The sequence below is a fragment of the Aspergillus nidulans genome, chromosome II (assembly GCF_000011425.1).
Source record: "Aspergillus nidulans FGSC A4 chromosome II".
NCBI lineage: Eukaryota > Fungi > Ascomycota > Eurotiomycetes > Eurotiales > Aspergillaceae > Aspergillus > Aspergillus nidulans.
The window spans coordinates 1,310,436-1,336,887 of NC_066258.1; the positions used below are offsets into that span (position 1 = coordinate 1,310,436).

The 26,452-nt window shown below is 49.8% G+C and overlaps 10 protein-coding genes across 10 annotated transcripts, besides 1 other annotated feature; 6 read left to right on the forward strand and 4 right to left on the reverse strand.

Annotated features, from left to right (window-relative positions):
• Positions 1-26,452: part of a sequence feature (contig 1.145 856..176570(1)) that runs on past both edges of the window.
• On the forward strand, positions 30-1,277 carry ANIA_08261 (cyclin-dependent serine/threonine-protein kinase phoA; the record flags this gene model as incomplete). The annotated part of the gene is made up of 3 exons (XM_676438.2): positions 30-215; positions 278-301; positions 384-1,277. Exons 1-3 carry the CDS (start codon positions 33-35, stop codon positions 1,275-1,277), a joined length of 1,101 nt encoding a protein of 366 aa, XP_681530.1. The 5' UTR covers positions 30-32.
• On the forward strand, positions 2,392-3,751 carry ANIA_08262 (protein gprH; the record flags this gene model as incomplete). The annotated part of the gene is made up of 4 exons (XM_676439.1): positions 2,392-2,648; positions 2,701-2,902; positions 2,949-3,449; positions 3,497-3,751. 4 exons carry the CDS (start codon positions 2,392-2,394, stop codon positions 3,749-3,751), a joined length of 1,215 nt encoding a protein of 404 aa, XP_681531.1.
• Positions 4,017-4,472, forward strand: ANIA_08263 (PMF1/NNF1 family protein; the record flags this gene model as incomplete). Its single annotated transcript, XM_676440.1, has 1 exon — positions 4,017-4,472. The coding sequence occupies one exon, from the start codon at positions 4,017-4,019 to the stop codon at positions 4,470-4,472; it is 456 nt and encodes a 151-aa protein (XP_681532.1).
• ANIA_08264 (uncharacterized protein) lies at positions 4,840-6,433 on the reverse strand (the record flags this gene model as incomplete). The annotated part of the gene is made up of 2 exons (XM_676441.1): positions 4,840-6,097; positions 6,198-6,433. The coding sequence occupies 2 exons, from the start codon at positions 6,431-6,433 to the stop codon at positions 4,840-4,842; spliced, it is 1,494 nt and encodes a 497-aa protein (XP_681533.1).
• On the reverse strand, positions 9,263-10,427 carry ANIA_08265 (uncharacterized protein; the record flags this gene model as incomplete). Its single annotated transcript, XM_676442.1, has 6 exons — positions 9,263-9,310; positions 9,478-9,584; positions 9,671-9,811; positions 9,869-9,929; positions 9,988-10,085; positions 10,181-10,427. The coding sequence occupies 6 exons, from the start codon at positions 10,425-10,427 to the stop codon at positions 9,263-9,265; spliced, it is 702 nt and encodes a 233-aa protein (XP_681534.1).
• ANIA_08266 (glycoside hydrolase family protein) lies at positions 12,789-13,985 on the reverse strand (the record flags this gene model as incomplete). Its single annotated transcript, XM_676443.1, has 1 exon — positions 12,789-13,985. The coding sequence occupies one exon, from the start codon at positions 13,983-13,985 to the stop codon at positions 12,789-12,791; it is 1,197 nt and encodes a 398-aa protein (XP_681535.1).
• Positions 15,489-16,559, forward strand: ANIA_08267 (uncharacterized protein). The gene is made up of 2 exons (XM_676444.2): positions 15,489-15,862; positions 15,923-16,559. Exons 1-2 carry the CDS (start codon positions 15,812-15,814, stop codon positions 16,235-16,237), a joined length of 366 nt encoding a protein of 121 aa, XP_681536.1. The 5' UTR covers positions 15,489-15,811; the 3' UTR covers positions 16,238-16,559.
• ANIA_08268 (NTF2 and RRM domain protein) lies at positions 17,392-19,092 on the forward strand (the record flags this gene model as incomplete). Its single annotated transcript, XM_676445.1, has 3 exons — positions 17,392-17,706; positions 17,765-18,733; positions 18,796-19,092. The coding sequence occupies 3 exons, from the start codon at positions 17,392-17,394 to the stop codon at positions 19,090-19,092; spliced, it is 1,581 nt and encodes a 526-aa protein (XP_681537.1).
• Positions 20,450-23,208, forward strand: hsp90 (chaperone Hsp90). Its single transcript, XM_676446.2, has 2 exons — positions 20,450-21,103; positions 21,160-23,208. Exons 1-2 carry the CDS (start codon positions 20,843-20,845, stop codon positions 22,999-23,001), a joined length of 2,103 nt encoding a protein of 700 aa, XP_681538.1. The 5' UTR covers positions 20,450-20,842; the 3' UTR covers positions 23,002-23,208.
• On the reverse strand, positions 23,874-26,385 carry ANIA_08270 (uncharacterized protein; the record flags this gene model as incomplete). The annotated part of the gene is made up of 3 exons (XM_676447.2): positions 23,874-25,087; positions 25,136-25,390; positions 25,647-26,385. 3 exons carry the CDS (start codon positions 26,383-26,385, stop codon positions 24,129-24,131), a joined length of 1,953 nt encoding a protein of 650 aa, XP_681539.1. The 3' UTR covers positions 23,874-24,128.

Below are 26,452 nucleotides of genomic sequence, written 5' to 3' on the forward strand. Positions count from 1 at the left end.
CGCGGCGAGGAATTGACCACCGCAAAACTGACATGACTTCGCAGCGGCCAACATCATCCTCTTCCTCCCTGCTGGATATTGTCGCAAATCTCGCTTCGCCAAAGTCTTTGCTTTTTAACGCTCATCACACCAACCCCCCTCCTTCCCTGCCGTCTCAACGCGCACCAACGATGGATAAGTCGCAACAGCCCAGCTCGTTCCAGCAGCTGGAAAAGGTGAGATCCAGCGCATATCTGCGCTTATAAAACAATAAAACTAACTGGTTTTTGATTATCAGCTCGGAGAGGGTACATATGCTACTGTACGTTGACGTCCATCTCATTCCAAGCTCACTATATGTCTCTTTAATGACTAGAACCATCCATACTAACGAGACCCTACAGGTCTTCAAAGGACGAAACCGGCAGACAGGCGAACTTGTCGCCCTGAAAGAAATCCACCTCGACTCCGAAGAGGGAACGCCATCAACTGCCATTCGCGAAATCTCATTGATGAAAGAGTTGAAACATGAGAGTATCGTATCACTCTACGATGTGATTCACACGGAGAACAAGCTCATGCTTGTGTTCGAATATATGGACAAGGATTTGAAAAAGTATATGGACACTCGGGGCGACCGAGGGCAGTTGGATCAAGCGACCATCAAATCGTTCATGCACCAACTTATGAGTGGTATCGCTTTTTGTCACGACAACCGAGTCCTACACCGAGATCTGAAGCCGCAGAACTTATTGATCAATAAGAAAGGGCAATTAAAGCTGGGTGATTTCGGACTTGCTCGCGCATTCGGCATTCCCGTGAACACATTTTCAAATGAAGTCGTGACGCTTTGGTATCGTGCTCCCGACGTCCTTCTCGGCAGCAGGACATATAATACAAGTATCGATATCTGGTCGGCTGGCTGTATCATGGCAGAGCTATATACAGGCCGCCCCTTGTTTCCGGGAACAACCAATGAGGACCAACTGCAGAAGATTTTCCGCCTGATGGGGACACCCTCTGAACGCTCTTGGCCAGGGATCTCCCAGCTGCCGGAGTACAGGGCCAATTTCCACGTATACGCAACACAGGACCTTGGCCTCATCCTTCCCCAAATTGACCCGCTCGGTCTCGATCTGTTAAACCGAATGCTGCAACTCCGACCGGAGATGCGAATTGACGCCCATGGCGCTCTGCAGCATCCATGGTTCCATGACCTTCCGCAGCTCCAGGCACAGTTGCAGCAACAGCAAATGGCCGGATATGGAGGGATGATGCCACCGCAACAAGCGTATTAGCTGTTTCGCGATGGTTCATCGATATATGCTTTGCGTTGCGATTTATGGAATCTCTTTTTTTTTTTTTTGTTTGTTTGCTCAATTCGTAGCAAGACATAAGAGTACTAGTTTTAGATAGAAGAGCATGGCGTTGACACGACAGATACGGAGTAATGGTAATGAACTTTTTTTTTCGAGCCTCAAGATATAGGATCGATGTCACTAAGGTACTATGCCGCACAGTATTGCATGGACCATCAAATAGTCTGGGCTCTTGGCCGTCCAACAACGCTCGCAAGAGAAGTGTTTCTTTGTCGAATTTGATCGAATTTGAGAGGGATAGACCATGTTTTGTTTTTCCACAAATGACAAATTCCATGGCAATAATCACTGTTATTGGGCAGACCTCGGGTACACAACAGGAGCTTTGTCCATCCGATCTGCGGGGAAATCGATCCTCATCCAACAAGCAATCAACACATCCTGTTTTGTGGCGAACTGGCAATGCACCGGATCACCTTTTTGCTCCGGTCTTTGGTTCCTCTTCTGAGCGGCCTCTTCCGCCTTTGACTCCTTGTCCTTTGAGCCACGGCATGGGAGTCGTCCGCCTATAATGGCCGTTTTGTGGCATCGATGGCGTTTCAGGTCGCCCACAACCCGTTCGTGGGAGCAGCTTGCCGCAATTTGCTTTGGCCCATTGTCAACAACTCCTGTCAGGGCCCTTGAAATTGATCGCTGACCGCTGCTCGTTGTGCGGATGTATCCCCGCAGTCCGGATCCGATGTTCGACATTCTGGTTGGATCCAAAACTCTCATTCTGTTGGTGTGTTCATGTTATTGGACGGTAATCCATGTCAAGGCTGCACATTGGACACTCTCTTAGCAGGCTCGACCATTGATCGAAACGAACGGCTCCGGGGCCGGGGGGCGAGACTCGTAATACGGATCAATAATAATGTGATATATTATTGACCCGGTAATTCCTCCTGCAGGTGTGACTAGGAGCTCGCCCTAGATCAGCCGCTCCGCTCACGCTTGTGTCATTCTTCCTGAATTCTTTTGTCTCTTTTCTTCGCTCTGGCTGTTTAGATTCGAAGATGTAAACATTCACCTTATTACGAACAGTCATGTTGCCATGTCTTTGTCGGCCGGCCAGCTCTTCGCCATCTCGGCTACGGAACGGACGTGCTCCACGGTCTCGCTGTTCGCGACCAGCATTATAATCGTTTCGTTTGTCTCATCTCAGTCGTTCCGCAAGCCCATAAATCGCTTGGTGTTCTATGCCTCGTTTGGCAATATCATGGCCAATGTGGCTACCCTCATCTCGCAGTCTGGTATCTGGGCGGGCACGGATAGCAATTTATGCCAAATTCAGGCTTTCTTGATACAATGGTGTGTAGTATGAAACCACAAGGCGTGCGCTCCGTTGACATGATAACTTCAGGTTCATGCCTGCAGACGCTTTATGGACCTTCGCCATGGCCTTCAACGTCTATCTCACATTCTTCCGAAAATACAATTCCGATCAACTGCGCCGCCTGGAATGGAAGTACGTCATGCTATGCTACGGCCTGCCGTTTATCCCCGCATTTACATACTTCTTCATAAGAACCGAGTCTCGAGGCAAGGTGTACGGTTCGGCTATAGTATGTATACTGATTCTGGGTGTAACGAGGTTCTGACGGATAGCAGCTTTGGTGCTGGGTCGCGCCGTCATGGGACTTTCTCCGCATTGCAGTCTTCTACGGCCCGGTATGGTTTGTGATCTTCGTGACGCTGGCTATCTACGCGCGAATAGGCGAACTCGTTTGGCGAAGAAGGCGACAGCTCAAGGAAGTTGGTGGTCTTGATACAACACTTGACGTGTCAATTCCCGATGACCCGCCCTTTTCCAAAGTCACCGAGATTCGAATAGAAAGGGAAGATGCTGCTTCCTACCGTCCAGAGGCCGGTCCTTCTACTGAGCAGGATCCTCCTTTTTCATGTGCACAGTCAATACCTCGCCCGTACTCCGTCAATGTCCAGGCCGGATCTAGTCAGCTGGAATTGGGCGCGATACGCAGCGAAGAACCTTTTGACGGCCCTCCAACCCGTGAATATCGCAGTTCGAGTACAGCGTTGGAGGTAAACACTGCGGCTTGGGCATATACCAAATATGCGATGCTATTTTTCGTGGCCCTGCTCGTTACCTGGGTAGTATACTCTTTTACAGTCTATGCGAACAGAACTGATATAAATAGGTCCCATCAACAATCAACCGTGTTTATGCGTTCATTCGCCCCGACGCATCGAATTTTGGCTTAAACTATGCATCGAGCTTTGTCCTCCCGCTGCAGGGATTTTGGAATAGCCTGATATATATTTCTATATCATGGCGGTGCTTTAAGCCGGCTCTTTCTGACCTACATAATCGCCTGTTATGGTATACACACCTCGGTGCAGGTCACCGGCGGCCGTCGAGTGGGCAGGACAGCACTCGCCGGTTAACGAACTAGGATTGGGCCATGTAGAGTTATGAGAAATAATATTTTTAATGGTTCAAAAGCAAATTGTTTTTTTTTTCAAGTTTTTGAATGTCACTGTAACAGGCTTCGCCGATGTCTATATAGAGCACGTGATCATCGCGTTTACCAGTTTGCTCTACGCGCCGCGATTTGACATAACACACCAACTCGACATCACTAAGAGTCTATTACACCTCTTGCTTCCTCCACCAATTCGATCAACATATTCAATCCGAACAGAAAAATAAAAATTAAAATGGCCCCAGAACCCAACAATCCCTTACGGGACGACGAATCGCCCTCTCCACCCCCTCAACCGCCCATTGCCCAAACTCCCGGCCCCCGCGTTACCCGCCTGCAAGAGATCTACGCACAAGCACTCGCGCGTACACTCCGCGCAAACTCGTACTCTAATTTTGCTGCCTGTTTTCCCACACCCGCGAAACATGTCCCGGCTAGTCTGGAGAATGTGTGGCGCCAGCTGAATGCGAAGTTAGAGGAGAGCGCCAAGGCCGAATTTGAGGAGATTTTAGCTGAGAGGAATGCAATTGCGCAGTTGAATGAGCTGGATCGGTTGGTTGGGGAAGCGAGGGCTAGGAGAGATGCTGCGGCGGCGGCGGGTGAGAACGGGAACGGGAACGGGGAGGAGGAGAGAGTTCCGTACGTTTTCGCGCCGTTTCTGGAAGAATTGATGAGAAATTCGCAATGCTAATGGCTCTGGAACTGACAGACCGCATACCTTACCCCCGGATGTGTTGTTTAGGGCTCATTTAACGCCGCAGTTGGAGAAGACGAAGGCCGTTTTGGATGAGAAGATACGAGCTACGGAGACAGAGAATCTGGAACTTGCACAGCGGGTGCAGGCTCAGCGCGCTGAAATTGAGCGCTTGCTGGCTGGTTTAGAAATAGTTGTTGCGGATGTGGAGGGTGCTGCTGCCGCAGCGACGGAGTACGGGAACCAGAATCATCTCCGCGAGGAGGCTATGCAAATGAACGAGGAGGTTAAGACTGTGTCGGAACGATAATGGTATGCAGCCTGGATACTTGAACACTGTTCTGGTACTATTTTGGGTATCTATCTACGACAACAGCGCTTCCATGTCAGGCCCGCTAACCCAGCCTTCCTCTACCATGTCCTCGGCAACCTGCAGCAGCTCCTTAGGCGCTGAGCCCTTGAGTTGGGCGAGTTTCTCCTTCTGGCCTTCGATAGCGGCTGCGATTGCTTCTTTGCACGTTCCATCGCGCTCCTCATCAGCACCTCCGTCTCTTCGGGCTAATGCGGCGGCGCCCCGATAGTACGTTTGAGCATTCCGAAGGAGAGTCGCGCCGTACTGTTGCGCCATGCTGTGTTCCCATGGCGCGAAACCGAGTCTCCACCTGCTCATTTCAGCATCGCCTCTCGCGAGGTGAATCTTGGGTAGGTTTTCGGCATCTGGGAGTTTGGACGCTTTGGTTAACATGTCTATGGCTGTGGATAATGCTTGCCACCGGAGACCAAGTGACTTTTTAAGGACTTCTGGGTCGTGGGGCGGTTGTTCTGCCGAGGCTGTGTTGAAGGAAATAAACGCATCCGCTTTAGCGCACAGGCCTTCTGGGTCCGCTGATACGTCCAGATCTCCAAATGAAGACACCACGACGCCGTGATATGTTGCCACGTCTATACGTCCGCTTCGGTATAAGACTTCATTTAGCGCAGCGTTGAATCTCGCCCGGGACAAATTCACTTCATAGTGGCGGTTCGAGCCTTCAACAAGTGTGGAAAGCTTCTTCTGGAGGGAATCTCTAGAATACTCCTCTGCCCATTTAAGCCCAACGCCCGGATCGAACGCCAGGAGATTGCAAAGTGTCGAAAGAGCATCTAACTGCGCAATAGCGGTATCCACAAGCGTATCCTTCGTCACTGGCTCGACAACAGCAGCCCATTGCTCCTGCTCTGACTCCTGCGACTCAACATCCGGACTCTCTTGCATCTGCTTTGATTCCTGCACCTGCTCCATACGCCCCACCTCGCCAGACTCCATCTGCCTAATCTGCTCCTGCATCTCAGTATATTTCAGCTCCTGGAGCACAAGACATCGCTGGAACAGCTCGATCGCCTCCTGCAAGAACTTTGCGGCTTGGTTAAGGTCTTCCTCGACCGGACGCTTCGTATCAGTGACAGTCTCCGCAAGACTCGTCAACACCTGCGCCGTGTTGAATAGTGCATCTGCATTGTCCTGCTCCAATACCAGGGCCTCCCGGTGCGACTGCAAGGCTACGCTCAAGGCTTCAACCAGCGGGATTGACAGTTGCGCTGCAAGTCGTGGATGCTGCGTGATCTCGTACTGGACTCTCGCTCTGTGCAAATACAATACCAGTTAGCGTTTACATCAGCATATACTCCATCTATTTTCCACACTCTGCGGGAAAATGCAGTATCGAGAATACGTGAACATACTTGTTATAAGCTAGATCAAACGCAGTAGGATGTTTTTGTAGCCCCTCATCATATGTAGCAATGGCGCGCATAAAGAAGCGTAGCGATTTTGCTGCATCGCCGGCTCGCCATTTCTCTCCTGCTTCTTCTTGTTCAACTCCGACAGCTAGGAATTCATCTGCTGTTCGAGGGGCCTGCTGCTGCGCGGACTTTTTCTTCAACTTTGTCTCCTTGAGGAAGGACTTTGGTTTCGGCATTATAACAGAACGGCACCAGGTACACAATGCAGAAAAAAACAGGGGTGTCTGATTCAGCCTATATGAGGCAAACAGTAAAGGGCAAGTGAGAGGCAAAGAACCGATGAAATAATGCCAGATGACGTGCAAGTATTTTTCTGATATCCCGGCCAATGTCGATAGTGCCTGCCTTGATCCCACCGCTTTACCGACCGCTTACTGTCCGCGGGGATACTCTAGACTGGGAACCAATAACTAGCATCGGCATGCCGAGCCTCACCTACAAGATTCCGATTTACTCGGCATGCCGAGCGGGTCCATATGAAAAAACCGACCACCCACTATATCCACATCTACGCCCACGAGTATTTCTGGCTAGAGAAAACGGGAGCAAAAAATGACCTACGCAGGGCTCGAACCTGCAATCTCCTGATTCGTAGTCAGACGCCTTGCCAATTGGGCCAGCAGGCCTTGTTGGTTTACTAGCTAAGACTTTTGGCATTATAGAAGAGCACTGTACAATGGGCCGAAAATCGTTGACACTTAATTTAGCCCTAAGAGTTGGGGCGACTGTACAATGCATGTACTGATTAGATTACTCAAGTAGTAATGCTGGCTGCCTTCACAGCCTTGGCCTTTCAAGCGTATGGTAATGATTGAATGATGGACAGTCTCATAACGTTAAAACCGCGAATATGTAATCTCTTCCTATACATGTGTTAACTCACATGCAGCACATGGAAATGACCAAATTTACTCATGCCTGTTCAACAGTATACGTGCAGGCATGTCGGATATGGGGAGGCAGCACTCAGTATCGTAAGTATGGAGGGACATGCTAGTGTTGCCAATCCAGATCTTCCCACGAATAAGCATTGCACCAGCTTTCCGTTTTTTCTGTAGTTGGCAAGCTTTCTTACCACCAGCCTGGACGTAGAATCCTGACCAAAGTAAAGTACGTATCCATCCTTAGACACGCTTTCCAGTTCGTCCTAAACCTGTCTTGTAATAGGTCAAAGGGCCGTCCGATACTCAATGCCAATAATAAAATTATTGAGTTTAAGCGCCGGCGCTCGAGACAGAGGTCTTACTGGGGAGCCACATTATAGGTAACGACCACATAGGTAGTTTTTAAGAGCACAGGATCGAATCAGTTGTGCGGTAGTTTATGGCACCTCGGTTCCCGCCGTGAGATCGATGTCAAGCGAGCCTCATATGCCAGACAGTTGCGATGTCTGACAACTCGACAAGCGGTGCTCCTACTTCTTGCGCAGGCATAGGTTTGGTTTGGGGGGCGTGTTGACAGATGATTGAGGCAGCCTAGGGCTGTGGAGTCATCGTCGACTTAGGCCTGGATTGGGGCTGGCTCAGGACATTCGCTACTGAACTGTACAAGATCATCCGACCTGCTGTAACTCTTTGGCTGAGGTTCCCCCCCCCCACCCCCCCTCCTGATGGCCGCATTATAGTTAGTCTAGTTCAAAGCTGTCGGCCCGGCCAAAGGATATACCTAGAATGTGCAAGCCATTTACATAGTGCAAGAGGGAGATGGTGTGATTATCGTCAACATCAACATACAGACCAGGAATTGCTAGCTTGAAATACCTTATATATTAATAATATTCGCACTCTCATGCCTTTGATTTTATGTGAATTCGCTGTTTTGAAGCACCTAACAGCGTATTCCCTTCTTGACTATTGCCTCGCGATCGAGCCCCTTGCCTTTAATGAGATAGAACCTGGGCCCGCGCGGTCTGAGTCCCCTGCGGCCAAGTTTACGACCTAAGTAAAGTGTGAAAAATCTCCAGAACCGTACAGTGGGAGATTCAGGGCCAAATGCCATCATGTCAACGGGTTCAGGATCGCGGAAGCGTTCTGGTCTCACCCATCATTCCAGTCGCTCAGAGTCTGACCGAACCACCTAATCGGTAATATACAAAGAATTGACTCCTTTTCTCGTCTTTCTTTTCTTCTTTTCTCACAGTTATGCACGTCAGCATATCCTGAATTTCCATCGTCGGTAAGGAGAATCGGAAGAAGTTTCGGTTGAAGACTGGGCTGACGGGTAACACATATGGATGAGAATCATGCCGGAGTGAAGCGGTCACAGGACGCAGAGTTTTGGCAGTCACATTCGTCAAGCAGTCTGACATAGGGGAACTTAGGTGGTCTTGAAAGCGAAGTGCGGCTGCGTGCTTCTCACCGTCCGGCTCCGAGTGGACAGGCTCTCAGTGTGTTAACGTGCATCTGGATCGTCCCTTGAGACCACAGAGACTCCATGCGGTTCTCCCAGCTCCCAGAAGTCGCGTGACAATAAGTCGAAAGCCGCAAGCCTCTGGGTCGGCAGCATTACCCCGAAAAGTGAGTTGAAAGGTTATTTGGCCCGACATTGGTCTTATTTGGTACCTAATCACGAAGTGCTATCGGCCGGATGCTGAGTCTCGAGGCAACCTTCAATTTCCAGTCGCTATTATGTGTCCATGGGTCAATCGAGTCAGCTCGTACTCGTCTGACTCTTCAAAATGGTCAATCGGGAGCGACCTTGACCAGGAGGCCAAGGGCCCATCTGAGGTTCGGACCACTATTGCACTCCCTGAAAATGAACAAGACGAGCGCACCATCTGCCAATAAAGTGGCTAGAGCTAGACTAAGTACAGTTCTGCCCTTTCTATAAAGCATCGCTGTCGTTAACAGTTTTAATCTACCTGTGTGCTAGGGTCGACTACATATGCAGCCTTAAATAGTGTCTCCTACCTAGAGTCTCGCCTTTCGAAAAGTTGATATACCCTTGGATCACTTTTGATGTACTCGTCCAGGTTATAATTCCCGTATCTGTGGCAGCGGACTATCTTAGCCCAGATACACAGCGAACTGGGACAGGGCTTTCTGAGCCTCTGGCTACAAAGTAATAACAAACTGCTGGAACCGTTAGCAGGGAGAACCTGCACCTCATTAAACGTACCATTACTATCTCCTAGCTGATTACCCTAATTAAAGTCTAACCCTTTCGACGGATCTTTCTATGCAGTATACTCCATCCCAAAAAGCCGCTAGTCATTCCTCACCTCATAAAAGATGCTGAATACTGGAATATCAACACCAGTCCGGAGCCCCATTTCATCGAGTATTTCGGAAGCCCTCATGATCCCAATCTCGTGCGACGCCGCAGCCGCTGGATTTGCACCCACTTATGTCAGCCAGATGTCGTCCCATGTAGGTGGTTCATCGTTTAAAGCAAGATAAGACAGGTAAGCTTACGGAATGGCTCCCCAACATCACAGCGCCAATTCTTCCATGAGATGGCGGTTTCATTTGCAATGACAGTCTGCTGTCCGGTGACGCTTTGCCACATGCCGTTAAAGCTGCCTCCGCCGCCGGGGACTTCGACGACGGGTAGATCTATCGTGATAGTATAAGCCCTGCTTTGGTTTTTGGGAGACGCGGAGCTCAGCTTACTCGGACTCTGTTGGTACACTTGAGTGAACGAGCCGTCAAGCGAGGTCGTCCATTCTACAAGCTGAACCAAAACATGTCAGCCTGGTTGTCCATGCCCGTGAAGTAGAATGAATTCACACCTCTTCAGTAAACAGATAAGACCCGGCATTGGGTACCGTGAAGTTGAACGTGCGCGTCGCACCGGGTACATGGCCATCACCCGTCACGCTGATAGGGACTAAACCCTGGAGCGTCAAGTCATAGATTACAAGCGGCCCTTGACGCTCAGATGTTAGAAGTAAATGGAAGAAAGACAAAGGAGGAGCGGCGTACAATCTCCCAGGACGCGTTGCACGTCAATGGCGGGGGCGCCGATGATGCCGAACGTAGTGAGGTTCTTGAAGGTGGTACCAGGTGGGCATCTGCAGGGCCTGTACACCTCGTTACATGGAGGGAGGCCATGGTTCGGCCGCGGCCAGGGGTGGCCTGTGGGCTGGGAATCTGGGGGGTGGGGGGCGGCTCTCGCAGTGACTGCGAGGACCAACAGAGTGGCCAGGGTAACGAGGCTATGGAAGAGCATGATGGGATTCTGTACAGCAGAAGCAGGAAATCAGACTCAACAGTCACTGGAAGACAGTGCGCTTTATATGGTACCGGTTATCAGACATTGTTGTTGTTGATTTTTTTTATTTATCTTCCTGTTCCTATGACCTCGTATTCGAAGAGGCCTTACCAACACCCTGGTTCAAAACATGGCGTTACTTCGGTCTCCGAATCATGGATCTATTAGAGGTATTGCGGGGCTACTGTAGGTTGCGATCTTCTGGGTAGCCAAAAGATCCTGGCAGAGGTGGGCTTTTTATAGCTGCCAACCAGGCTTGTCTCGCCTTGTATTGCTTTTTTTAGCAGGGGTTCGGGTATAGATACCTGATGAAACAGGGAATCTACTCGCAGTCCGAGTTAGCCGATTGGATTCAGACAATACTAGGAGTGTACTCTTACCAGAAAATGTATATTCCAAAGGGGAAGCGATAACCTCTGACAGGTGTGCTCCCAGAGCTTAAGTTTATGCTCACATCGCGCCATGATCTATGTTTAGGCCTTGATACTAGCGGGTTTCGTGGCGCCACAGGGTGACGGTGGCATGGGCAGTCTTGCGGACGTGGCCGGCTGGTCAAGAATCAAATATGGTGTAGAATGGTCTGGGATCGCCTCTTGTTTTGATTCCGATGTTGGTTTTTCTTTTGCAATGGATAGCCGATTTTGAATCAGGCCACAGATGATCCTCCAGATCTAAGACACTGCGGCTTATACTCGTCCCAGTCCAGCCAATGGGTGATACGATCGTATGAAAAAAGACCAGAAGTTTTACTCACGTCGCTGGAGTAGCTCAGCCTGGGAGTTGGAGCTATCTATAGAGAGAGAGAGAGAGTCATGGTTATCAAGGAACGAGTCAAGTATGACTCTGGCCATTGTTTAGGCCTGCCCATTTTCACTCTCATTGATCTCTCATTGATCTTCCTCGCCAAAGCAGGCGTAGTAGATTGGGTTCATCACAAAACAGTTCATTCCTCAGCAAAACCGTAGCTGCTGCTGATAGTTCACTTTTCAGAAGCCATTGAACTTGGGCTCCGGGATAGTGCTGTGACTGACACTGAAACAGACGGAAATTAGTTGTGACAGCGAGGCTGCCTCAGCCGGGGTAGAAAGGCGGAACTAACTGGTGTCAGGTGAGGCTGTATGTCTAGTGGCTTTCATTAGTACTTTTGGTCTCTAATTACTGGCGTAGCGAATGCTCCTTGCATTCCGTACACCCCACGTACAGTGATTAATCTCCGGCTCGGTAGTATGGCTCTACTTCTAGAGCACAGTTCTGGCAGCGGGCTGCCCACAATCGAGCGACGCTTCCCCGCTTGGGTATGTAGACCTGGACCGCAATATGCGGTCGCTCACCCTAATTCTCGAGCTAGGGCCTTGTTAATTTCCGTAAACTGATCCTATAACATCTATTTGTGGCAATCTTGTTGATAACCCTATTCAGGCAGCGATGCAGCGATGGAGCGGTTTCGTTCCAGCTGACAGTGATATTGCTGGTTCTGCGCTGCACGAGGATCCAGCAAGAGTCAATCAACCTTCTTACTAGTGACGCCTGAGCTGCAGGTAACGCACCCTCCACAATATTTTCACTAACATCATTTTTTGCTTGGAGTGTCCGGTTGCGGCGTCGGCCAGTTACTCGAACAGATGGTCGTCCCCCAGAGCCGAGGCTAACGAACAACACTTGATTGGAAGCTGCCCTTTCTCTGAATAGAAATGAGGCTCATATCAGAATGAATATTTCCCTGTATCCTCTATTAGGCTCCTTGACTCGTTCATGTATGTGGTTGCGTAGAGACAGTCAGATACTCTGGTCCGATGTTGTGGCACCACAGTCAAGATCTGTATCAGCCTTGTCTTGGCTAATATCAGCATGAAGGGAATGGTACAATGGATCATGGAACTTGACGGAGGCCATGCACTTCCCAATGAGTCGGTGGTTGGCCGCGATGCCAGCTGAATCCGCTGAGACAGGCGTCCCCGCTACTGCGGGTAAGCTTATTCCCTCGCCATCCTTAGCCATGTGTGAGTGGAATACAGTTCTGTCTTGTCTTATCTGCGGGACACATCTTAAGCGAAGTGTAAAATGCCCTGCTGATGCGGCTGCGACATGCACCTGTGTCACGTAAGGCAAATAGACAACGCATTCCAGATGCAGCAGGATGGATTCATCAAAGAAGTTAGTTGCCAACAAGGTCTTTCTTCTGGTCTGCCTTTGGACCAAAACAGCTTGGTCAGGTGGGTGTCCACAGTGAGTGTCCTGACCCACAGATACAACTACAGTGATCCTTCTTACCCATGAACGGCTCACAGCTCTCTTCTGGCGCTGGTTTCCTTCTTGAGACTATCTAAAGCCCAATCGCCTCTCAAAATCTCTCCACCCCTCACCGATTGGCTGAATAAACGTCGAACTTCTCGAGGTCTCGTCCATTTCCTGAACTCCATTGACTAGATACAACGGCGTCATCTCGCCGTCGTCGCTGAAGAAGATCTTTGCCCTCTCTCTTCTCTTCAGTGTCTGGACAGTCCCATCTGTATAGGTGACTGTTGAATCAAACGCTTCGTGCATATTCCAGTGCCACGGCCCCGCCAGCTCCCTCGCAAACACATGGGTTCCCACCCGCGGCCACTTCTGCCCATCGTGTTCGACAAGGTCAATCATCCAGTGTGCGAGCGCGTGCCAGTGGCCGCGTTTATCGCGCCATAGGAAGCTGTCCTCTGTCCATGTGGTGCTGTATTCACTCGTGTTCCAGCTTTGCGTGTGAACAAGTTCGTATGCGCTTTTAAAATCGTCGGCAAAGAAGATGGCGATGTCTTCCACTGCTAGGGCGATCTTGCTTGTAGGCTTTTCTGGTGTCCACAATGGCCAGGGCGAGGGATTTGTCGAGTGGGGTTCGGTTGAGGCCAACACTAGCTCAAATGGAGTCCATGGCCCCCTGATATCCTGCGCTGTTGAGACGGAGATGTTATTTGGCCACTGCTTGTAGCTAATACTAGAGCATTTCTCACGCGGCTGCTCCTCGTCGTCCGCGCCGATACTGTATAGCAGATACTTTTCATCCGCTGGGCTCCAAATAACCTCCGGATTATGCCGGAATGGCTCGCTGATACTGTCGACGTAGTGATATGGACCTTGCGGTCCGGTCTTTGATTCCGCGCGTATGATGAACGAGAAAGGTCTCCACCCGCTCAGTCCGCATCCGGATGCGAACTGTGAAACAACAAGGTGGAAAAGCCCCGGATCGTGCGGGTCTTGCAAGATCGTTCCACCCCAGGAGGAGTTGCCGTATGGGCCGAGGTGGTTCGGGTCGACTGCATCGGCGGAATGGTTGTAGCCGTTGTTCTTGATTGCGGGCCGGAGATCAAGATGTCCGCAGTCCTCACCGAACCATCCGGGGTCGCATTTGCAGACTTTTCCGCCTGACTTGGCCCATGGCCACCGACGGCCGCAGAGACCATTGAGGCTGCAGTCTTCGTCGGTTTCGCATGCTTTGGCTGTCACGAAGACAGCGAGACAGCAAGCTAGAAAGCTGAGTTTCATGGTGGATCAACGGGAGCTTGACCCGTGCAGGAGTCTGGCTGGTACCCAGGCGGTCCCTCCGCGTAGATATACACAGGAAACACGCTATCTGGAGGCGTTGTTTGGTGGATAATATAGTACTCTATAGCGCGGGGCCCCGCATCCGCCAAGCCTCCGCGTCTACTTAGACAATAGAGAGTGGGATTATAGTGAGGATGAACTGAACGCAGTGTGTGTCCCCTCGTCCAATTCGCCAGCACAGTCATTGGTAGTGCCAGTACCAGCGGTATTGCCGTCCATTTAAGTCTGAGCAATGGGGGGTTCCGAGTAAGTGTAAGCAGAGACGACGGGTCCAAAGGTTCATAGGAAAGTCGACGGCATGCAATACACAGCAATCATGATTGCGTCCTTTGCGCCTTTGCTGCAAATTGCATGTGACATACCAGAACCCGATAGCCGAAAGATAGGGCCCATAGGGCTACGACCATATGAACCATGAGGACTCGATTGCTTACATAACCAAACCTTGAATAAGACTAAGTTGTCAATTCTGATTCAAGCCGTCCAATCACGAGTCGGCGAGAGTATGAAAGTGGTGCCAAGCAAGATGCTCAAAAAACTAAGAATACTCGTTCCGTATGTCACTGTCACTGAGTTTTAGACTCTTATTTTTGACATTGTTTATTCAGACATGGAGGATGGAGGATTGATATATTATCGGAAATAGCTCGACGACCTCATGAGTCAGACAGACGGTTTGTGCCTAAAGGAGAAAGAAGGTGAGATCGGAGAGGAATTTCCCCGATGTAATGATCAACATTTGGATTGATCTACAATCACTCAGGTATCAGACTCATCAGATGGTGGAGAAGAAAAATGCAGAGAAAATTGCAGGATCCCGTCCGCTCCGGCTCGGTGCAACTTGCCGGTAGAACAGGGATAACTCGCGTGGCTTTGATTGCCGGGACCAAACGGAGCCGCCTCTTGTCCCCTACACGTGGCAATCGATGAGTCTGGGAAACAGTGAACGTAGAAAGGGAAATTGTACTCCGCAAGTTAGATACTCCTTACAGGAAGTTGAGAACTTCTTCGCCACGCAGCGGGACAGTCTGCAGAAGCAGATACTCCATAGCCCGCTCCTTATCTGAGTAATAGCAGTCAAGCACGCTGACTTCATTGGAAACCTAAACAGGTGGAACGATGGTATGATGCAACCACCCACAGGTTGACTTTTACTCAAGAGTAGGAGTCGCAAGGTACAAAAATAGTCTGCAACCTTTTGCTGATTCTATTCTTATTATTGCAGCCCTGTTGTCCACCGTAGAGTGAATTGCGTTGCTGCAGACAAAAGAAAGCTAAATCCAACGGTCAGAAAAGTCACTTGTGGTCCGACCCACCGCGCCTCCTGAATCCTCAGTGCCTCACCTGCATGTCATTGCGCTTGGCTTGACGACGCCTCTTTCCTCTCACTCCCCTTTCTTTCGTCTTCTTCGCTTGCAGTTTCTTAGACATATCTTCGCATAAATCGCTGAATCTCTTTTCTTGTCATATAAGCTTTTGCACGTCGGCATTTACTAGGTACGAACAACGCTTTCCCTTTTCGCGCTCTTATCACTGCGCTATGGGTATTTTCCTGTCTTGACTCCTATTATTGCAGCGCCTACTACTCACTAGCGAACTTACTTTTTCTGGTTCTTCCTACACATTATTCCATAATCATAATCTGTTATGTTGCTACCTTCTGGCATTACTGATCACTGACCGTCCTTCCGTACATATATAGGCTGCGACAGCACTGCACCGCCAGCACCAGATCCAGGCGTCATTTGAGATTTGCACGAACAAACATGGCGAGACAACCTTCTCTAGATTCCGAACGTCCCATCATGACCCAGTCGGTAAGTCCACTTTCACTTTCGAGCGTCTCCATTAACCTGTAATCTAACCCAGTACTATAGAACCGCGCCTCGAAACGGTTCTCCACCGTCAGCGGGAGCCCTTCGATTGCCTCAGAACTTACCACCGGAAGCCTCCCTAGCGGCGACCCCAGATACACAGAATACAACAACCTACGCGAGGGGCTGAACCGCCTGGAAAACAAACCGCTTGCAAAGCAGCGGTTCGTTCCTAGCGCCGAAAAGTCCGAGAGCTTGAGCAAGCTTGCTCTAGGCGCCAAAGTGGAGCGCGCGCTCGGACGGAGGATGACAAGCCAGGATGCAGTCATGCGGGAGAAGCCTGCGCTGAACGAGAAGGCTGAGGAGACTACTTCATGAACGTTGACGTGCTTCGCGATCATTATTACAAACCCCGGATTTTGAGATACTTTTTATTTTCCTTTGTCGTCTCGGCTTTCGCGATCTTTTGTTCAATCCCGTGCTTACTCCCGTCTGATTTTCTATGTGGTGGTTATTATGGGCGGAAGTCGATGTCTGCTTTGACGAGAAGTTTGTGCTTTAATGTCTCTCATACCCCCGTTCTTCCAGCTTAATGTCGTATTTTGCTCTTCATGATAATTGTTTTTGATCAGATTATTGTCGCGGATATGGGTCATCTAGTGTCATCCAATTTGCAAAACAGATGAATATTCTTTCACGAGATACATGCCTGCCCTTCTGGCTTTATATTAGTAGATTCACTGCTAGAGTATATCCAGCGACTCGATTTATGCGAATGACCTCATCAAGCAATGCTAAGTGGCATCGATTCACTGCTTCAGGCGCACATCTGCCGAACCGTGGATCTGATAGCGAATTGGCAGAAACTAAATATGGAAGGCGGTATGTGCCACTGTAGCACCCGTCACAGTCACCACCACAATTGGGGAACCCAACCGCTCTCTGCAATTTGACCAGTTCCAAGTCTCTCGTGAACCCGCTTCCTTTCTTCTCTATACTCAATTATCCTTGTCCACTCTGCTCCATTCGTAAAAGAGCCTTCTAAACGTCGTCTTCTCTGCCCAGAGCTTTGATCACTATTCTATTCTGGCTTCTCTGTTTGCCTCCCAAGACCTTCTCCGACTTGATTCAAATTAACCGCACAAGAATTTCCGCCGTTCCTCACCTCCAATTCACCTCCACATAACCTCTTCAGACGCAATTCGTCTTCAAGCTTAGATCTCGGACATTCTCAGTACGAGCTCGCTTCATTTTCCTGAAGAATATTTTTCGGTCCTTTGACACTGTGAGTTATTTGAAGTCTTCTGTGTTCCTTCCTACTTGGTCCTGCCCACCCATGCTTAGCCGCAATATATACTGATCAAATGCCATTACCAGTCAAGCGAAGAGCTCTAGTGCTAGATATTTTGCCCTCTGTTCGCGCTACATAGAGGCTTTTTGATTGTGCCCTTACATCGCTACATCCCTCGCTTTTTTCCGCCCGGTTAGACTTTCTTCGCGACCTTAATATCGAAAAGTACACCCTCGACACAATGGCCGACACTCAGATTCCCGTTAACGGCACCTACCACTCACAGCCCGGATACCCCGATTCATACAACCATGCGCACACTGCCGTCAACAGTGTTTCCAACTTCCAGCCGGCACAGTCTTCTACACCTTCCAATGCCCCGTCTAACGACCAGAAGAACGGTATCTCCAAGGATGAGGTTGGATGGTATTTCGTTGAACAGTACTACACCAATATGAGCCGTAGTCCGGACAAGCTACACCTTTTCTACTCTCGACGGTCCCAGCTTGTGTTCGGCACTGAGGCCGAGTCGGTTCCGGTTGCTGTCGGTCAGAAGGTACTTTTACTCTTTCCATGGATGATGTGTTCAATTAATAATTTGTTTCAAATCTCAGGCCATTCAAGAGAAATTCAAACAGCTTGACTTCCAGGACTGCAAAGTTCGTGTCCTAAACGTTGATGCTCAGGCCTCTTTCGAGAACATCCTCATCTCTGTCATTGGCGAGATATCCAACAAACAGGAGCCCTCTCGCAAGTTCGTGCAAACCTTTGTTTTGGCCGAACAGCCCAATGGCTACTATGTTCTCAACGATGTCTTCCGATATCTGGTTGATGAGGAGGAGGTCGCCGAGGATGCTGCCATTTCTAGTGACACGGTTGAGGAGCCGGAACTTCAGGCCCCTGCACAAACTGCGGCAGGACCTATCACAGAAACCGAAGAATCAAAAGTGGATACTGAGGAGGCTGCTGCTAAAATTGATGAGAAGCTTGAAAAGGCCGAGGAGGCTGAATCGGAAGCTCCGGCTGCGGAAACCGCTCCTCAGACAAATGGAACCGAGCAGCCTGAACCTGCAGCCGAAGTTGTAGAGACCCCTGCCCCTGCGGCTGAAGTCGTGCCCGAGAAGCCTGCCTCTCCAGAACCCTCTCCCGCTCCGCCCGCGGAGAAGGAGGCTCCTACCAAAGAGCCAGCACCTCCTGCAAAGGCTGTTCCCAAGACCTGGGCAAGCATTGCCTCCAAAACTGGAGCTGCGGCCCCTGTTGTTCCTGCTATTCCCGTTGCTCCTGTGAAGCCTGCTCCTGCGGCTGCTCCCGCCTCCCAGCCTGCTGCTCCAGCTCCGGCTCCGGCTTCGGCTGCGGCTGCCGCCCCTGCCGCTGAGAGCGGCCCCAGCCAGCCATCCTCTAACGATGGATCCGGCTGGCAAACGGCAGGTCATGACCACAAGAAATCACAGGCTCGCGCCAGTGATAACCAGGCCGTTCTTGGCTACATCAAGAATGTTACGGAAAAGGTCAATGCGGACTTGCTCAAGGAAACCCTTGAGCGATATGGAAAGCTTACTCATTTTGATGTGAGCCGTCAAAAGGTATTGTCGTCATCTTCTCAGTTCCGCCGGATAATTCCTAGTTTTTACTGACCCTTTTTTAGAACTGTGCATTTATCGAGTTCGCTGACCGCGCTGGCTACAACGCCGCTGTTGCTGCAAATCCCCACCAGATTGGAACCGAACAGGTCAAGGTTGAAGAACGCCGGCCTCGTGGCAGTGTCTACGGCGGAAATACCAACTACGGCCCTGGACGTGGAGGTGCAGGCCGGGGCCGCGGTGACCGTGCGGGCAGCCAGGGTAGGGGTGGCTTCCAGCGTGATGGACGCGGGGGCTTTGCTCCTCGGGGCCGCGGCGGAAACGCCAACACTAAGGCTCGCAACCAAGGCCAGGCTGCTTAAATCTTCCTTGGACAGGTAAAATAACGAAATATTTCGGATGACACAGGCTCGTTCATACTTCGGTCTTATGACTTTTCATCCTTCAACCTGGTTCGAGCCGTAAGTTCTTCACGTTCGGAATTGTCTTTTGATCCAGGACATGTATTACTCCCCTGATTTACTGATAATGACATGTGTTATGCGACCCTACCCCATCACCATGCATTTAGCGGTTGGAAAAGTCTCGTACTCATTTCCATTTCTAACTGAAGTTTGTTTGGCTGCTATTTCATGACGTTTTGTTTCTATTTGTTGTCATGACCTTTCCTTTCACATTTTAGCATAGCGAGCTCAAAGCCCGTATTGTTAAATCTTCACTTTTCTTTTCCTTTTCTTTTTTTTCTTTTTCTTTTTTTTCTTTTTCTTTTTTTTCCCGTTTTTTCTTTTTTATTTCTTACTGCTTGTGACTATACATAGCATACGTTTCCTTGCTTTTACCCTGAGGAAGATACTCAGGAGTTGCGTTGCTTTCACGTATCGAGAGTTGGGTCATAATATGGCCATGTGTTTGTAAATGCAGTTTAGCTCGGGGGAGGTTTGCTGGCTAGGAGCTATTCGGAAGATAACGAAGTGCATCAGGGACATGAGTTTCAATGAGAGAAATATCGATACTGAGAAGTATTCACAAACCACAGCTTGATAGTACTGGTAGGCTTATGAACGAATAGCTGGCGTTTCAGCTTTGGGTACAGATGATTCTTCAAGCTAAGTCCTAATACAAACGCATACAAGGTCCTCACTTTAGAGAAAATAGAAACTTGGACAGGCCGAACCAGACTCCTCTCAGATTCGCCTCCATCAGGTTGATCCAGCCTTCGGTCCCAATAGCTCTTGGCTGCCTAGCAATAACCTGCAGAGATAAACGAGCAGTTACCTACGGCACCTAGCAACCCCTGCTCGAGGCTGTGGGAGCATCGTACACCCGGGCAACATCAAAACCAATGTAATGATCCATGAGCTATGATTGGTTCCGCGGTCACTCAGTGGAGCGGAACGTTCTAGATTAGGCGCCTGAGGAACGAGGCAACACATGCTCCGATGTACAGAGGCGGACAATAGCGAATGAAGTGACTGGATCGCCTGAATTTTTATATGGCGGGAGGACGACTTGTGAGCGAGAGGGGCGAAATGAGGCAAAGCAGGAAGAAATTTTACTGGTAATTGGCAGGCGAGGCTGAAAGCAAACTACCGGCCAGTGGGAGCTGGAAGGCGCTGGAAGTGAAGGGGCGGAGAAGGTGTGGAAGTTGCTGGATCATCGTAGAAAGTTTGGTTTGTGTGTCCCTCCAGGCCCAAAGAAACATTAAGTCGGCCGCTTCACCTCGTCCTCTCTTTTTCTTTCATTCATCCATCAATTTTCCTCCCTCTCGTCTTCTCTGCTTCATACTTAGTAAAAACAAATTCCTCTCCCCTTACTCCTTACTCTCCATCAGCACCTGCCTGTGTGGCCTACTCCCCTCGTTTCTTCATTTACCGCTCTCCTCCGTTTCTGTAAGTCACTTGCTCGAATTTCAACACCTCTAAATTTCATTGTCAGGAGCTTCGTTCTGTAAGATCCGCTCTTCTCTGTTGCTACGTTTAGCTAAGAGCTTGGAGGCGGCCCTGCAGAAGTTGTCAGAAGTTTCCAGAAGCTGTTCAATCGTTACTTGGTCGTGGGGGAACCTGAGGAACTAAAACTAACGATTTATCTCCACGCAGATCATAATCCTCCACAATGGCCTCTGAGACCTTCGAGTTCCAGGCTGAGATTTCTCAGCTCTTGTCGCTGATTATCAATACTGTCTACTCCAACAAGGAGATTTTCCTGCGAGAAATCATCTCCAACGCTTCCGATGCCCTTGACAAGATTCGCTATGAGTCTCTGTCTGACCCCTCCAAGCTCGACTCGGGCAAGGACCTCCGCATCGACATCATTCCCGATGCCGAGAACAAGACTCTCACTATCCGTGATACCGGTATTGGTATGACCAAGGCTGTAAGTTCGCTTGATTTCCACACAGTCGGGAAAGCCTTGACTAACACTAGCACTAGGATCTGATCAACAACCTCGGTACCATTGCTCGCTCTGGCACCAAGCAGTTCATGGAGGCTCTCTCCGCTGGTGCTGATATCTCTATGATTGGTCAGTTTGGTGTCGGTTTCTACTCCGCCTACCTCGTTGCCGACCGTGTCACTGTCGTCTCCAAGCACAACGATGATGAGCAGTACATTTGGGAGTCCTCCGCTGGTGGTACTTTCACTCTCACTCAGGACACCGAGGGTGAGCCCCTTGGCCGTGGTACCAAGATGATCTTCCACTTGAAGGATGAACAGACCGAGTACCTCCAGGAGAGCCGTATCAAGGAGGTTGTTCGCAAGCACTCCGAGTTCATCTCCTACCCCATCTACCTCCACGTCCTGAAGGAGACTGAGAAGGAGGTCCCTGACGAGGAGGCTGAGACCAAGGAAGAGGAGGGTGACGAGAAGAAGCCCAAGATTGAGGAGGTTGACGATGAGGAGGAGAAGAAGGAGAAGAAGACCAAGACTATCAAGGAGTCCAAGATCGAGGAGGAGGAGCTTAACAAGACTAAGCCTATCTGGACCCGCAACCCCGCTGATATCACGGAGGAGGAATACGCTTCCTTCTACAAGTCCCTTTCCAACGACTGGGAGGACCACCTCGCTGTTAAGCACTTCTCAGTTGAGGGTCAGCTCGAGTTCCGCGCCATCCTTTATGTTCCCAAGCGTGCTCCCTTTGATCTCTTCGAGACTAAGAAGACGAAGAACAACATCAAGCTCTATGTTCGCCGTGTCTTCATCACCGACGATGCTACCGATCTTATCCCCGAATGGCTCGGTTTCGTCAAGGGTGTTGTCGACTCTGAGGATCTTCCTCTCAACCTGTCTCGTGAGACCCTGCAGCAGAACAAGATTATGAAGGTCATCAAGAAGAACATCGTCAAGAAGACTCTTGAGCTCTTCAACGAAATTGCTGAAGACCGCGAGCAGTTTGACAAGTTCTACAGCGCCTTCTCCAAGAACATTAAGCTCGGTATCCACGAGGATGCTCAGAACCGCAACACCCTTGCCAAGCTCCTCCGCTACCAGTCCACCAAGTCTGGTGACGAGACCACCTCTCTGACAGACTACGTCACCCGTATGAAGGAGCACCAGAAGCAGATCTATTACATTACTGGCGAGTCCATCAAGGCTGTTGCTAAGTCGCCCTTCCTTGACACCCTCAAGCAGAAGGACTTTGAGGTTCTGTTCCTGGTTGACCCCATTGATGAGTACGCTTTCACTCAGCTTAAGGAATTTGACGGCAAGAAGCTCGTTGATATTACCAAGGACTTCGAGCTTGAGGAGACCGACGAGGAGAAGGCTGAGCGTGAGAAGGAGGAGAAGGAGTTCGAGAATCTCGCTAAGAGCCTCAAGAACATCCTTGGCGACAAAGTCGAGAAGGTTGTTGTCTCTCACAAACTTATCGGTTCCCCTTGCGCCATCCGTACTGGTCAGTTCGGTTGGTCCGCTAACATGGAGCGTATCATGAAGGCTCAAGCCCTCCGTGACACCTCCATGAGCTCCTACATGTCTTCCAAGAAGACCTTCGAGATCTCCCCCAAGTCTCCCATCATCAAGGAGCTTAAGAAGAAGGTTGAGGCTGATGGCGAGAGCGACCGCACCGTCAAGTCCATCACTCAGCTCCTCTATGAGACCTCCCTGCTCGTTTCTGGCTTCACCATTGAAGAGCCCGCCAGCTTCGCTGAGCGCATCCACAAGCTCGTGTCTCTCGGTCTGAACATTGACGAGGAGGCCGAGGCTGAGCCCGCCAGCACCGAGGAGGCACCCGCTGCCGCTACGACCGGCGAGAGCGCCATGGAGGAGGTTGACTAGATCAGCTAATGAATAAAAAAGGGGGAAAATAAAAAGCAAAACGAAATATTCTGTCTTCTTATGACACTGAACTGCTTCGGCTTACTTTTTTAATTGATGGTATGGTAGCAGATGATGTCTTTCATGTTATCAACGATGTCAATCTCGTGGCGTTTTGAGCGTTCTCATTTTCTAAACCCAATACACTACACTGTCTGGTTCTTTTACTCTTTCTCGTACTCTGTGTAATCTTCGTAATAATCTTCGTAAAAGCTACAAATCGTAGATTGTTATATAGTTGGGCACCATACTTGATCATTCGGTATTCATAGCACCAGCTACAAAGGAGATGCGTAGCAACCAATCCTCTGTTCAGGTTTAACAGCAACAATACTACGAAACTCGTGTACAAGATTGCTTCACAAGATCCCATCATCATGGATTTGAATATATGAAAGCCAGCAGTAAACCGCCGACATAAATATTAGCTGTGTTGGGCCGACTTCGTAGAGCATTCCGTATCCTATATACTTACGACTGACTTACAATTTATATCACATCTGGTGGATTGTGCATGACATATGATTGGTGCATGGATAACCAGCCTACTAAGAGTATATATATATATCGTAAAGTGCACCTCAATCGTCGTTTAAAGCATCCGGAAAGAGAACAAGAGCAGCCTCGGAGAACTTGTACTCGATGTCTCTCATAAGGATGAGCAAGAGTACTAAAAGCGCAAAACACAATTAGATCAATCAATTAATCCTGAACTCCAGGTGTACCTGATATCTGCGACGGTCTGGATATCACAAAAGAAAGTCGCAAAGACACTTAGATGTTTCCCTAGCTTAACCATTTTGTAAGGGGGAGAAGTATAAGGGAGATTGGGAACTGAGAAACGCCAGTTATGAAGTAAGCTACCTGAAGATGCATGGTATCGTGTCTTGCCCACAGCCATCAGACGCCAGCCCAGAATAGTTGGTAAACAGTGCAATAAATAAACGGGTTGTCGTAAGGATATAGCTCAGTCATCGTGTACGCCATGGCATACTTGAAAGAATGGAAATAGTAAGTTGCATGAAAGGTGATAATCAAAGCCAGACGGTAAAGCTAGATTGGTAAATGGCTTTGGTTTAAGGCGGCGGCTAGTCGCTGGTACAATACCAATCGAATCGCCATTCTGAGAAACTTCGCGAAGACAAACCCCAAGTCTTTGCGAGCCAAAGAGCTAGTCCTCCAACAACGCCGAAACTCCCCACGATCTGAACGATTGCCCAACCTCGTTGTTTAAGGTCATCCAACCACCGCACAACTCCGAGGGGGTCAAGAGAGCTGACGTTAGCAATGTGATACTCAACACGCTGGCCGCTTCTGGTTTGGACGAGAAGACTTCTACCCGGCTTGTCGGACGGCATGTGAAGCCCGCAGAACCCGGGCGTTTGCGTGACCGGAACAAGAGAACCATCTACAACACATTCTCCTAGGCGCTCAGTCAACCAGACAGCTCGCTCGTTCCTTGCCAATGCTGCATATCGTTCTCGTTCGTTTTGAAGACTTTGTTGCAGGTCTGATGCCCATTTTGCCAATTGAATTCGGGCACGCTTCTCCTCGTGTCTAGAATGATCTGACACCCGAGCCATCGCATAACTAGGTTCTATACCATACGCACTGGATGCAAATGATAAAGCCTCGTCTTGTAGAGGGTTTCTTCGGCGGGACAAGATATCCCTTTGCCGTTGTGCAAGCTTCTTGGCAGCAGAGTGCCGAATCCAGGCCATGGTCTCGCGATCGAAGAGGCTCTGGACTAAAGCTGTAAGGTCAGAGGCAACTAGTGGTTGCATATAGTCCGGATTCATCAGCGTGCTAGCATCCATGATGGAATCATCATTTGACTTGGCGGACGAAACTGCGAAAGGTTGTTCATCTATATCCGAAGCATTAAGGTGAAAAGTCCTTAAAGAAGCAGCCTGAGCTTTCTCGTTAAAGGAGTTTCTGAGATTAATGATTTGATGACGGGTCAGTAAGTCTGACTTGGCTATGAGGGGTATAACGTTGGTCCAGGTGCTGAGTTTGCTGATGCACTCGACATCAGAATGAAGCTTATCTATGTACATGTCAGTGAAAGTCAGCTTACTCACTGCCAAAAACATACCGTGCGATATGAGGTATAGGACAGCGTCCACCTGTGACCCTCCATTACCAGCTAACATGTTCTGGAAATCGGCATTTGTTGATTCGAGGGCTGACACAGCACGAGAGAGCTGTTGACTGATATATTTAATAACGGTGTCAATTTGTCCAGCTTGGCTCAATCGGTGCCCTTGGACATCGACGAAGCAAATATTGCGCTCAAGGACGACTTCGCCTGAGCTCTTTCGCCTTCGAAGAACACGAGAGTCTTCTAGGTCTGACCACCAAGTAGGATAAGGCTTTGAACTAGCATATATTTCAGAAACGAGCGCAGGTACCTGGGTTAATTGAGTCGAAGTGTGCGACGTTCGGCCGCGGCGTGAAAGCGACAGCGGATGGGAAGGTTCATCAAAAGGATCAACATGCACAATGTCATCGCAAGCTTGCACGATAGACTTTATAAGGGATGTTTTGCCGGATCCTTGGACTGTCAGCCCGGCAAACCCCAAGCTGATGACCAGATGTACACTTACCAGCTGCACCTGCCAAGAGTAGTTTCATCCGACCAAGGGCTTTGCCTTTCTCTGTGAAGGGTCTCCGACTAGGTATAGTGATACTCGGCATAATAAGTTGTGACGTCGAGTCGGAGTTTGGATTGAGTGGTGGGCGGGGATCCTCTTCTTCATCGCCGGAAGCGACAGCCTGGCTACTGAGATCATCTGTAATAGATATCTCGTCAAAATGTCTCGTGGACTGGTTGGTGATGGATTTGGGACTGCTTGGGAGGGACGACTGATCTTCGGAATTTAAGTAGTTGAGCGGAGTCAAGGGTCGAGGTGATGTTAAATTAGATGGATGAAACGATGCTTCTAGCCTGGGGATTTGGATAGAATCAAGGTCCTTGAGTGTTGGACTCTGACGAGCATTTGAGCTAGCATCGTCCGCTTCTTCCAAATTGTTGTTCCATTGCGGTGGGGGCGCGGGGGAAGCAGAGCTGGAAACAGGCTTGCTGATGGACGAGGCGTCGAGGTCCGGTAGCGTAACAGCTACGCTCGAGGCAGTGGATGTTGTCCCATCAAAACTTTGGATGCCATACATGCTATCCCGCAGACCTTCAGACTCGGCCGGCGAGTGCTCGCGCTCATCGGAGCGCTGACTGCGGGCCAGGAAGAAGGTGGATGGAGTGGTACTGCGGGGGTCAATCCACTGCTGATGTTCAAGCGACGACTTGCGAGATCGCGGGGGAATGATCTCTGGGACAGGCGGTCTCATGGCGGCGTGGAGGCTGTACACCACACCAGTGTTGAACTGAGAAAGCGAACATTCAAAGGGACGAAGT

Excerpts from the sequence above, each read along its gene's own strand:
- hsp90 (XM_676446.2), top strand. The coding sequence starts at position 20,843 with ATGGCCTCTGAGACCTTCGAGTTCCAGGCTGAGATTTCTCAGCTCTTG. Across the intron at positions 21,104-21,159 it reads GTATTGGTATGACCAAGGCT|GATCTGATCAACAACCTCGG; the intron begins GTAAGTTCGCTT and ends CACTAGCACTAG.
- ANIA_08267 (XM_676444.2), top strand. The coding sequence starts at position 15,812 with ATGGCGAGACAACCTTCTCTAGATTCCGAACGTCCCATCATGACCCAG. Across the intron at positions 15,863-15,922 it reads GTCCCATCATGACCCAGTCG|AACCGCGCCTCGAAACGGTT; the intron begins GTAAGTCCACTT and ends CCAGTACTATAG.